A 12,224-nucleotide genomic window follows, 5' to 3' on the forward strand; every position below is an offset into this window, starting at 1 on the left:
CTACCAGGCAAGGCTTTGAGCTAAAGTAGCCCACCTGGCCAGGTAGTCTGTTACCCATCTACATCATATTTTCACCTTATAAAAAGCCACTAGGGCTTCGCTGGTGGCGCAGTGGTTGAGAGTCCGCCTGCCGATGCAGGGGACACAGGTTCGTGCCCCGGTCCGGGAAGATCCCACATGCCGCGGAGCGGCTGGGCCCGTGAGCCATGGCCGTTGAGCCTGCGCGTCCGGAGCCTGTGCTCCGCAACGGGAGAGGTCACGGCGGTGAGAGGCCCGCGTACCGCAAAAAAAAAAAAAAAAAAAAAGCCAGCTAGCCAATCTACCTACTAACTTCACATAAAAGTGCTGAGAAACATTGTCCCAAGAGAATGACCAACCATCCTGATATGGCTGGGACTGAGGGGTTTCCCGGGACACAGGACTTCCAGTGCTAAAACCCAGGAACGTCTCCGGCAAACTGGGATGATTTGGTCACCCAGAACCCAAGTCTCTTTGTCTCCAATAAAGAAACACGCAGAAAAATATCTCTGGTATAATGTTTATTTAAATAGTAATCTTAAAAAGGCTTTATACAAATCATATAAACACAGTTTGACATGGTTGTTTATTTCTTACATTGACGAATCACAGTAGAAGCTCTCAAGTTCCCTTGGTCTGGCTCAGCCAGCGAACGGTCAAATACCTTTAACTGCAGACCTTGGAAAAGTTAACCTTCTGTGTGACAGTTTAACTTTTTCCCTTGTTGTCTTGCCATTCATGCTCATTCCTCGGACTCTCATCCCTGTCAACTCCCCACTTCCACCTAAGAGAGGAAGCAGCCCTGTGGCCCTGCTGACCGCCTAGTCCGGAAGAGCGTGGAGGTAATGTGTCATTCAGTACAAGGCAAAAAAGGAGATCAGTACTGTGAGTAGGTTTCCCAAAGGGAAGGACTCAAGGAGAGGGGTCAGCTAGCCTACTTGCAGATAGAGACAACAAATGCACCGGGGTGTCCCCTGGTCAGGTTATAATCAGGCCCCACTGTCCTTCTGTCTTCCAGCAGACCAGCCTCCAGTGCTGGTGAGGTATCTACACGTAGCCCTGGATGCCCTGCTTTTGTTCAGCATTTAGAGCCCACGCGGGGCCTCAAACCAGCCAATGGTGAGTATGGAGACAGGACTTTAGACGAATGCAGGTCGAGTTGTACATAACTTACAGGTGAACTGCAGGCCAGAGGCGGGGCTGGTCTTTGGGGAGTTGTACAATGGCCCAAGGGACATGAGAGGGCCAGGACCTCCGGCGTCGGCTTTGTGTGTGTGGTGTGTGTGTGTGTGTGTGTGTGTGTGTGTGTGTGTGTGTGACTGCTCCACGCCGCATGTGGGATCTGAGTTCCCCGACCAGGGGTTGAATCCGCGCCCCCTGCTGTGGAAGTGCCGAGTCTTAACCACTGGACCACAAGGGAAGTACCCCTCACCCCACCCCGTGTTAGCTTTTGAACTCTCTTCTTCTGCAGGCTAACTCCGGAACCCCCTGGGCTTGCTAGCTTCCTGAACACTGAGTTACACGGAAAGCCGAAGAGGAAGGTGGGCTAATTAAGAACTTGCTTCTGCCGCACGCCCAGCTCAGGGGGGCCCTGAAGCTAAGTCCTTGGGCTTGACAGCTTTACTTTTCACCTCTAACTACCACTGTGCCAATGAGTGCCGAGATCAGCGGTGACTCTCGGGCCCTAGGTCAATGTCACAACAACATCACTGAGTCCCACGTGACCATTCACATACACAGTAGATACAGAGAACTCAAGGGCTGGCAAAGACACACACACATATGAATAAATAGCTGTCGGCATGAACTCTCCCTCTCTGCATACAGAACACTGTGACATTACCACCTGAACTAGCATTTCCATAAGTTATCATGTAAAGGAACCAGCCAGGTGAACCTTCCCCTTTCACCCGGGTATGAGACAAATGAAATTGTGGGTGACCATAGCAGCAAAAATGGTCCGACAGTTTAACCACTGATAAGCAATAGGCTGGGCACACTGTCTGGGTTTCAAATGTATTTCCAGCACGCAGGCAATCCTTAGGCGTTACTACAAAGTCAAGATTTGGATCCTGACATGGACAATCTTATCCTTCACACAGTTTCATGCAATTCCGGATGCCTCCCCTTCTAGAGCAGTTGAGAGTCATCTAGGGCTATGACTAGCACTCGGGTGGCAGGGCTTACTCCATCAGGAGGATCAGCTATGCGGGGGAAACTGGGCGTGGAGCCTCTGGGTCAGGGAGGAGGAACAGAGGAATGCCTTAGCTTGTATGGTATTCACTGATTTCTACGTAGAAGGAAAATACGTTTTCTTCATTTTCTTTCAAGGCACTTAATAAAAAAATACATAAATGTGTGTGTGTGTGTGTGTGTGTGTGTGTGTGTAAGAACATAGGTCTCTCTGGGGTTGAAGCAGAATTAGCATTTTGGTCCGTAGTGCTTGCAGACTTCTGGTCACAACCAGCTCACGGACATCCTAGTTCTGATACTTCTGAAAGGTTGAGGTGGTGGCTGTCATCCCAAGGAGAAGTCAGTGTTTACCAGCCTGTCGGAGAGACGGATTTATCACAACGTCTCTTACGGTCCTCTCAGCCTTTGCATAATCCCAGAGGATGGACTTGTTTTGCTCTTTCCACTGTTCTCCTTTCCGGCCAGTGGTCGCCAGTTACATCTCACTGATGGAGAAACATACTAGTAGCCTATATTTCCCCAGCCCCATCTCAGAGAATATCAGATAATGCTGTTTCCTGGGGCTTAGAGACCTGACACACGAGTGCATGTGTGTATATGTGTGCGTGCTTGTGTGTGTGTGCGTATGGTGCATGTGTGTATGTGTGCATGTGTGTATGTTTAGAAGAACAAGGAGGAAGGAAAAGGAAAAGCAAAACCACCCCCAGAGGCCCCACAAAGTAGCCTCACAGCCACAAATTCTGGGTCTAGATTGAATGAATGGCTCCTATTCACAAAGCACGTTAAGGCTTGTCCGCTTCTAACACGGAGGCGCGTCTATGGATTTTGACGTGTGAAGTTTCCTTTCTGGTTTGTTTTAAATCTCATGTAAGAAAGAGCTGTTCATGCTGACCCTCAAATGGCAATTTTCCCCTGGATAAAAAAAGTTAAAGGCAACAACATCCTACTGAAATGCTAGGACTGGAAACGGCAGCTTGTCAAGTTGGCTGGCAGAAGCTATACCACAGCAAATCCCGGAAGTCATAAGACGATCAGAGGATGGGCTAAACTGAACGGCTTTGTTTTGGAATTTGTTTTTCTAGAGATGGAAAGTCTGAAAAGACCCTTTGCTTTCCAAGTGTTGATTAGAAAGAGAAAGCAGAGACTACTGATCCCTGCTCTGCTCTATACCGGAAAAGTCATTCTCTTCTGCCTCTTGAGTTGCTCATAGACCAAAGAAATATAATAATAACAAACTCACAGACAAAATAGAACTGTGACCCCCAAAGAGATGAGCTCCTGTCTTTATCCCAGCAATGATTCAGCCACGTGGTCCTAGGTGGGTCACAACCCCCTGAAAGGCTGCATCTCCCCTCCTCCCTCGACTTGCCTGTCTGTTCTGTCCACACCTTCAGTATTCTGGATCGGTTGGATCAAGATTATGGCATTCAGTTTCCAAAGGAAAAAAAATTGTCATCTTCACTAGCCCCTCTTGCTGGAATGAGACGTCAGATGCGATTTGGGTGCAAATCCGTCAGGCCTCTGAGCAGCATTTCTGGTGGTTCATCTTGACCTTGTGCTTGAGGCCATCATAGAGCTCAAAGTTGTAGTTCTCCAGCGTGGTGCAGCTGCGGGAGCTCAGGCCTGAATAGGAACACGTGCAGTAGAGCAGCAGCCCTGCACACGTGGCCCCCAGGAGGACGCCCAGCGAACTCATGGCAATGATGGTAATGAGGATGGGATCCAGGGTGTAGAGCCAGCTCTTTTCTTTGTCAGCCAGAGGAGCCCCAGACCCAGAGGTAGGGGAAGAAGAGTTGCTCCAGTCCACCTCGTACTCATCTAGGACATAAAGGACACGAGAGACTGCATGCACTGCTTCTTTCAGGGTGAAATAACTGAGGCTCCCCCAGCCTGGCTCAGAGGTTCTTCAGAGCCCAGGACTAAGCTGTAGACTCTTGGAGCGACATGGCTTGGCTTCAAAGCCCAGGCCTGCCTCATCCTAGCTCTGTAACCTTGGGCAAGTTATTTAACTTCTCTTTGCCTCAGTTCTCTCGTCTGTGAAATAGCGTTACTAATAACCTCACTGGCTTGTTAGGAGGTTTAAATGAATTAATATTTGCAAAGTGCTCGGTGACCAGCACATAGTAAGTATGGTCTAAGGCTTAGATACTTAAAGAATCTGATTCACATTAGGTAAGCTCAGATTTTCACAGAAGCTTCAGGGAGCCTTGGAGCGCCTGGGGCGGCCCTGTGTTCTGGGCACCCTTCTTTCTCTGCCTCCTCGTCCTGACTTCCAACTGCTTCAGTTTAAATCAAAGAACAGGCTGGGGCTATTTTCACACAGTGAGTTTCCCAAGCTAGCATTCCTGGCCATCCAAGCAGCAGATTTTTTTGAGCCACCAGACCTCTCGACCTAAATCTTAACCTTACTGCTATGTACCTACCCCCACCCCAGCATCAGATGTGGAATTCTAACCCCTTACTTCAGAATGTGACCTTATTTGGAGACAGGGGTTTTATGGAAGGAATCAAGTTAAAATGAGATCCTTAGCGTGGGCCCTAATCCAGTATGACTGGTAAAAAAGGGAAATTTGGAGACATAGATTTCTGTTGTTGAAGTCACCCAGTTTGTGGTACTTTGTTTTGGCCACCCCAGCAAACTAATATACTTATATTTCTATAGTGTGGCCAAGGCATGACCATATTCATGGAGAATTTTGTGGGATTTCCTAATAATCCCATGAAGAAGGCAGGGTGATATTATAATTTTAAAAAATAGATGAGGAAACAGAGGTTTTAAGAGATGAAGTGAGTAGGTACCATGAGTTCCCAGAGTTAACGAGCAGTTAAACTAGGAGTATAAATCAGGCTTTCTCCATCCACATCCTTCACTCTTTCCACCCCATCTTAGGGCTTCTGCTGCTTGATCTATTGCAGCCTCTCTGTGAAGGCCAGTTGTGCAGTTTTGCCCATAATAGGAACGTTGGACCGGGCTTTGCAGGGACAGTCTGCAATCAGTTAACAAGGTGCTGTTTGGGTTAGTCACTCTGTTTCTATAGCTACACTTGAAGTGTTTGATTAAGGTCAGGTTTAAAACAGCTGCTCTATAAACTGCCCTTCTTAAAGGCATCAATCTTGGTCTAAAGCTGTTCTTTGAGGGGAACCTTGGTGATCTCTCTTGGGGATCAACTCTGGCACTCAGAGACTCCCAGAGAGACCTGCGTTGCTCTGAGTCGAGGGAAGGTATCACATCTGCGTGTTTGCTCAGTGCCCTTCCAGTCAGGACTCTTGCTTCAGCCTTATGAAGTACGTGTATTTGAAGTAGGAAAATCGAGCTTGGAATAAATATGATAACATGAGACGGGCAGTGTGGACAAGAAACCTAAATCCTGCAACAAGCCCCAACTCGGAGTCATGGAGAGTGTGAGAAGGGTTCCTGAAAGCCATGGAATTGGAAACCACAGCAGGCCTGAGAGAATATTCACAGTGACGCTCATTCACTCGGCCCTTTTTGGAAGGAGGTCAGTGGGTTCAAGCAGAGACATGTGTAGAGAAGCCCGGCTTTCACTTCTAAAGGGCTTATTCAGATTTGAAGCTCATCAGTGTCGAAAGTTGCCCAAAGTAGGAGACCTGTTTCCGATTGGGCAGAGGGAACTCAATAAACTTTCTAAATCGCTAAATTTGACCTTGAGAGAGCAATTGATAGTTTCTTCACTCCTCTCTGGATTCATTTTCACTTATATTCCTGGCTGATAGTTCTAAATTCTGGCCCTCCAATACCCCGGACATTATTTTTGTTTTTATAGCCAAACTTGACTGTCATGATTATCTTCTAAATTACAGCAGTACTCACCATCAATTTCATCCTCGTAGCCCTCCCTCCCATGTATTTCTGGGATGTCCACTATAAGAGAAGAGAAAACAAAACAAATCAAGTTATAACAAGTTCTATTGCTGTGGCTAAAAGGCAGAGATGTTACCTTGCTGAGATGACTCCCCAGCACTGCAGGCAGCTAGAGTCACTTTCTGCTTCCAGGTCAGTTATCATGTACATTACTGGATTCTTTCCCCTTCAAATGATTTGTCTTTACTTCCAACGATAACCAGAAGAACAGAAACAGTAAGAAAGGCCTCTAGCGCCAAGTAAATGCTCCCGTGTGTCTTTATAGTGACTGTTGTTTACAACCGACGTAGGTCTGAGTTTTATCTAAGGGACCTTCAGTGGCCTCTCATGTCCGTCATCAGTTGCCATGACTGCGACGTTCATCTGAGATAGCAAACTGCCCCTCCTCATATGCGTGCATCTAAGCGGGCACAAAGTATGAGTCTTTCTCCTCTGGATTTCAAATAAATGTAAAGTAACTTAAGGAAATCACATTTCGTCATTACATGCTTTAATGTAGAACTAGAACTGGAAAGAATGTTGTAACGCCTGTCCACCTCCACGTCTGTGCTAATATCCCTTCTCTTTTCTCCCCAGTCTATTTTTCCCATTGGCTTTCTTCACGGTGTAGAATAGATCAAACATGGGCATCCAATCTGACTCGCCCAGGCTTGAACAGAGCTAAGTTAATTTACTCTGAATTTTCTCCAGTATTATCACTGTCTATCTTTTTCTTTTTTTATGATAATCTTTTGGGGAATGGGGAGGATAATTCAGGTCTCTACTCACCATGTTGTCCACCTTACAGAAATCAGAGCCAATGGAAACTACCTGCCTAAAATGGTAAAACACTAAAAAAGAAAATCAAATATGTGGTGAAGAAAAGGGTCTTATCATTTCTTCCTGTCTCACAAGTTAATTATACCTGTGTCTGCTGTCAGGTCAAAATGGCTCCAGTGAATGTATGTGGCCCTTCAGGAGTTTCAACCCCAAGTCAGGTGAACTACCTCAATGTCAGCACTATAAATTTATATTAAAAAAATCAAGGCTTAACACAAACCTCAAATTCCAAACAGCTAGAGTATCAAACAAGAGGAATACAAGAACTTCAGACCAGCCTGAACTTCTCCCTCGTCTGCACAACACCTCGGGGAAGATCTACTTGACTATGACCTGAACTGAGGACCAATCCATCACTGCCATACCTGACATCCAGTCTTGCCCTGCAGACAGTGGTTTTCATCATGTTCGAAGTCTTCTTCATTCCTGGCCAAAGTGCTAAAGCACATTCTCATCCTTTTGGTCGCCAGTAAGGGATGCGGAAAACCACTTGCTAAGACCCTACTTGAAAAGATGGTTGCCACGTGGCACCAATCCTCCAAAAATCCAGCCTGTTCCTGGCATGTTTATAGCACAACAACTGGTACCTGCAGGCCATGACAGCTTCCCCACCTCAATGCCCAGCCCCTGTGTTATTCTCCAGGACTCTACAACGCAGGCTGTGTCCTTGGAATGAAGATGTAAAAATGAATCAAGAGGCAGGTGGTGTCTGTCATAGGGATCAAATCTGGCTTGTGGAAATCAACCTGGAGTTGTTTTTTTTTTTTAACCTTATGACAAAAAAAAAACACACAGAAGAAAACCATCACATTTCCAACAATTAATCATTTTTATGGGATGCTCATATGTCAACAGCTTCACGGTTAAAAGATGCAGAACATTGGATAAGAATATGTGGATTAGCCCAGGACGAAAACTGCGGGGCTCCTGCCAGTGACTTTTGGGCCTAATCCTGTTCTTGCTTTTAGGGATTCAGTCTTTGCCAAGGATGTGACAAATTCTTGGAGGCTAGAACGCCACCTTGCTCCATCTCACACCCTCAGGGAAGAACTCTTAAGACACTATTGATCATGGGCTGGAAAGGAGTAGATGTGGCATTGATCTCAGTGGAAAACGGGTAAGAGGATGGTAATGACTATGAGAACATTTTGTCCCAGGAGATCACAGCCTCTTGGCTCTGTGAGCAGAGGACTGGATGAGATGACCTCCCAAGAATAGGTCCATTTTTAAGGTTCTATGAAATTGATGGCCCAGATGTGGCTGAGATTTCTGCCCCTGGAGGATCAAAGCCTACTTCAGGTGAAGAACACTTTAGAGGCTCGACTTGGCTTTTTGCATAATCACTGCTCCCAGGAGTTTGGGTGAGTGGGAAGGGATCAAAAAAAGGATAAGTTAATCAACATTTTCAAAAGAGCATCTGTTCACGAAGCCTTAAAGAAAGAATGACACACTGGGGAAAACCCCAGTAAAGGGAACATTTGTACAAAAAGCAATTTACTTTGATAGCAATTTTCTCTAGTCCCCTTGCTAATATTCTTGATATCTGTGTTTGATTAAGAGCTTTCTTTCTCAGAAGCCTCTTTGCCCTGCACGGGTCACTTTCCTTTTCTGTTGAGCCCAGGAGGTAAGCCTCAGCCTGTTTCCTCAGGATGCTGGCAGGGAGGGTGGATGTCCACCGGGTCCCTGTAGTTCTAGTGAAAAAAAGGCAAGGGCGGGTTGGACGGAGAAGGGGTGACCCAGGAGCTCAAGGCAAAGAGTGAAGGAGGCAGCACCTCCCTGGGAAGGGGACATGACAGCCACAGGATGGAGACCTGGCTGGGGAAGTGAGGTAGATGGCAAAAGACTGTGGAGACCAGGGACGTGGAATTAAACTTTTTTTTTTTAATGAGGAAAAACTTGGAGAGGACCTTCCAGGACTCTGTTTTAGTAGGTGGGTGTGTTTGTGAATGGGAGACGGATGAGGGAGAATGGAAGGAGCCCCACCTTTAAGAGAACACAGATCAGGAACATGGATCTTCCCACCCACACAGACTTCCACTTTCAACCTTTGTCCTCACATGACCCTGTTTCCTTCTGGGCACCTGTTCGGATTTAAACTCAGATCAGTCTGACTCCAAAATCTGAATTCCGACACTCAGTATTGTATTAGGGCCAGAGGACACCCTCTCCCCTCCGACTCCCGCAGGTGTGCACTCAGGCAAACCCCCATTATCATCCCTAACCCACCCCAAGGGTGCGCCCTGTCTCCATCCTAGTGGGCTGGATACACAGCCCCTGGCTGTTTGCCTGCGTTGCTGGCTCACCACTTGGATGGGAACTCACGGAGACTTCTCATGAACGTGAGGATGCCGTGATCTGAAATTTGGGACTTCACATTTTCCCATGGTCCCCAGACAGGGAAGGCTGATTTACATTGTTCTCCAAACGGCAGTTTTCACTTACTGACTAACCAACCGATCAACCAACCCTCACTTATTAAGAGGGTTGACTACGTGCCCGGGAACCACACGGAGGAGTTTGGGAAAGGAAGATGTACGGGACCCGGTGTCTACGATCGAGGCCCTTCAGTGTGATTGGGAAGCAAGGACTCACCCGTGCCAAAATAGCATAAAAGAAAGTGGGGGTGGGGCTTCCCTGGTGGCGCAGTGGTTGAGAGTCCGCCTGCCGATGCAGGGGACACGGGTTCGTGCCCCGGTCCGGGAAGACCCCACATGCCGCGGAGCGGCTGGGCCCGTGAGCCATGGCCGCTGAGCCTGCGTGTCTGGAGCCTGTGCTCCGCAACGGGAGAGGCCACAACAGTGAGAGGCCCGCGTACCGCAAAAAAAAAAAAAAAAAAAAAAAAAAAAAAGCGGGATGCTGTGGAGGGGACTCTAAGTGCTGACGAATCTGGGGCAGGGATTGGGCAGATGAGGCTGTGCCAAGGCAGGGAAAAAATGTGGGAGGGAGGAGGAGGGAATGGAGGCTGCTGCGAGGGATGGCGATGGCCTCAAGCCCGGCACCCGAGCCTGTTTACTCGCACACTGATCTCTTGGTTTGGGGCTTGTATTCATTTTTATCAGATCCACTGAGGCACTCAGAGATTGCCCTGCCCGCTCACAAGTCAAATATTCTCCAGCACCCTTGTCAGTACATTGCAACCCTACAGCACAAATGGGGAACAGCCACACACAGCCGTGAGCTCTGCCTCCTCTAAAAAGATGTGATTCTCCCAGAGGGTCTGGAGCACTGCCTGGCACTGTAAGATCACACATGCCATGCAAGACAAATGCCCCAGACACTCCAACCTGTAAACGGAAAATTCTCCCTGAGTGTGGTTGAGGTCTAAAACAAGAATGCCCTCTCTCATTTAGAGTTTCCTTCCCACCCTCTCTCTCTCTTTACACACACACACACACACACACACACACACACACACACTTTATCTTTTCTCTCTCCCTTATTTTCTTCTTCTTTTTTCTCTTAAATTAGGGTCCTTTGGGGTTAGTTTGCTTTTCTGCAGTTACAGAAAAATTTCGACCTTCCCTTTCACCACATCTCCTATGCCGTGGCTGCTGTGAGTACATTTTCATTGACATTGTTCTGTTTACTTTCTACATCAAAAAAAAAAAAAAGAGCCTCACAAGATAGTTAAGAGAGTGAGGAGTGTACCCCAAACCACTGGCTACTTTTAGATAAATGATTTAAGACCATCCGTCCCTGGATCACTGGCACACCCATCAGGACACCAACGCATGCTGGCTTTCTCTGAAGAGTCCCTTCCAGACCAACTCCGAGCAGTGGCTTAAGAGGCCCGGTGGAAGCTGATGACAGGCTGGCCATCCAGAATGTGTAGCGGACACACTCTAAGGCCGGTACCCGAAGGGGAGCAGCACGGAATATGGAGGCGCGCTAGACTGGGAGCAGGCTTCCTCCTTCTCCCCTGAGCTCTGCCACTTCGCCCAGGTGTGAGAGCCGGGACGAGTCTCTGACCCTCCCTGGGTCTCAGCTTGCTCCTCTGTAAAGTAAGCACTGATGTTCCTTCCTGCTTGAGAACTCATCTTTACAGGAAGAAAATGAGAAAGCTCTGATGGCCTTTCTGCTGAGGCTTCCCTGAAAAGGGCGGCTGGCTGTAGACAAGGCAACTTCAACAGAAAAGGGCTCGCCACCCGTCTTCACCCCGGGTCTGTCCTCTCCTGGAGGTGGTCACACCTGAAGGCATCCACCTTAAGGTGCCCGTGGAAGGAGAAGACCATGCAAAGGACAGGTGAAAGGAAGCCATGAGGTTCCATGTTTTCCATACTTGCTCGTTTAGCTTAGGAACCAGTCCTGCTAAGGGGCAACTGAGGAACTGACAGAGCTAGTAAATGGTTCCCCAAGTTTGAAGCCTCCACCTTAGCTGAGGCAGGGCTGACAAGACCTGGTGAGAAGCCAGTTAACCCACACGTCCACTCAACCCACCAAACTGCAACCAGCCTTTAAAGCAAGGATTGAAGAGATGCCTACAGAGGAAATCACTGAAACCATTCGCTTTCAAGGATACCAGGGGTCATCGCGTCTTCTTCAAGGACGAAGAAATTGAGGAAGGAGGGTAGAAAAATGCAGTAAGTCATTGAAGAGCTCGGCAGTAGAAGAGAGTCAGCCACCTTTTCGACACCTTGTTCGGGGCTGTGATTTATTTGGGATTAGCTCTTGGCCACTTAGAGCCCTTGTTGAGTTTGATTCCAAGTTCCCGAACCCCCCGAGCCAACTAAATCACACTGGACCTCTCAGAGGGGAGCAGCCTTCAGAAAATTCTGTCAGTCACTTTGTTCTGATCCCAGCAGGAGACACAACACTGTGATCTCAATAAGTGAGAACTCATGAAGGACTAGCAGATATTTCTTGGCCCTTCAACGTGTTTAATTCAGTGTAATATTTAGTATTGGCTGAAGGTTCCTACTCCCTACCACACTTAATTTCCCTAATTCAGTTTGTTCATCCCCTGTTGCTAGAAGGAGCCAAAAGTTCAGATGTAGATCGAACGTTTGCCAAAGTTCCTCCATTAGAGTCAGGCTACTTGAGAGCCATTCATCCCGTGCTGGGTTTGGCTTGAGTTTAGAAACACCACCAGAAGATCCTTTATTGTGGGTTTTTAATCTCTTGGGCTATAGCCAAATCTATGCAAAGTCATGGAAAAAAGTATATATTTTTTTAAGTTTTCAAACGGTTTCAAGCTGGAAAAGAAAAGGGGGCTCGGTTTGTGATACCAGAAGACTTTGAACGTGATTTTCTATTATTTTTAGTTGAATAATCAGGAGGAAACACTAAAATGAATTGGAAATACTGACTGCAA

The 12,224-nt window shown here is 47.4% G+C and overlaps 1 protein-coding gene across 1 annotated transcript in view; it reads right to left on the reverse strand.

Annotated features, from left to right (window-relative positions):
- Positions 1–531: 531 nt before the first annotated feature.
- NRP2 (neuropilin 2) overlaps positions 532–12,224 on the reverse strand; it is a 115,363-nt gene continuing 103,670 nt past the window's right edge. Inside the window, exons 16-17 of the mRNA XM_060016241.1 lie at positions 6,044–6,094; positions 532–4,029 (exon numbers count right to left, since the gene is read on the reverse strand). Coding sequence (XP_059872224.1) covers positions 3,725–4,029; positions 6,044–6,094 — 356 coding nt within the window. The 3' untranslated portion in view covers positions 532–3,724. The remainder of the gene's footprint in view (positions 4,030–6,043; positions 6,095–12,224) is intronic.

This window comes from Delphinus delphis, chromosome 7, assembly GCF_949987515.2.
Source record: "Delphinus delphis chromosome 7, mDelDel1.2, whole genome shotgun sequence".
Taxonomy (NCBI): Eukaryota; Metazoa; Chordata; class Mammalia; order Artiodactyla; family Delphinidae; genus Delphinus; species Delphinus delphis.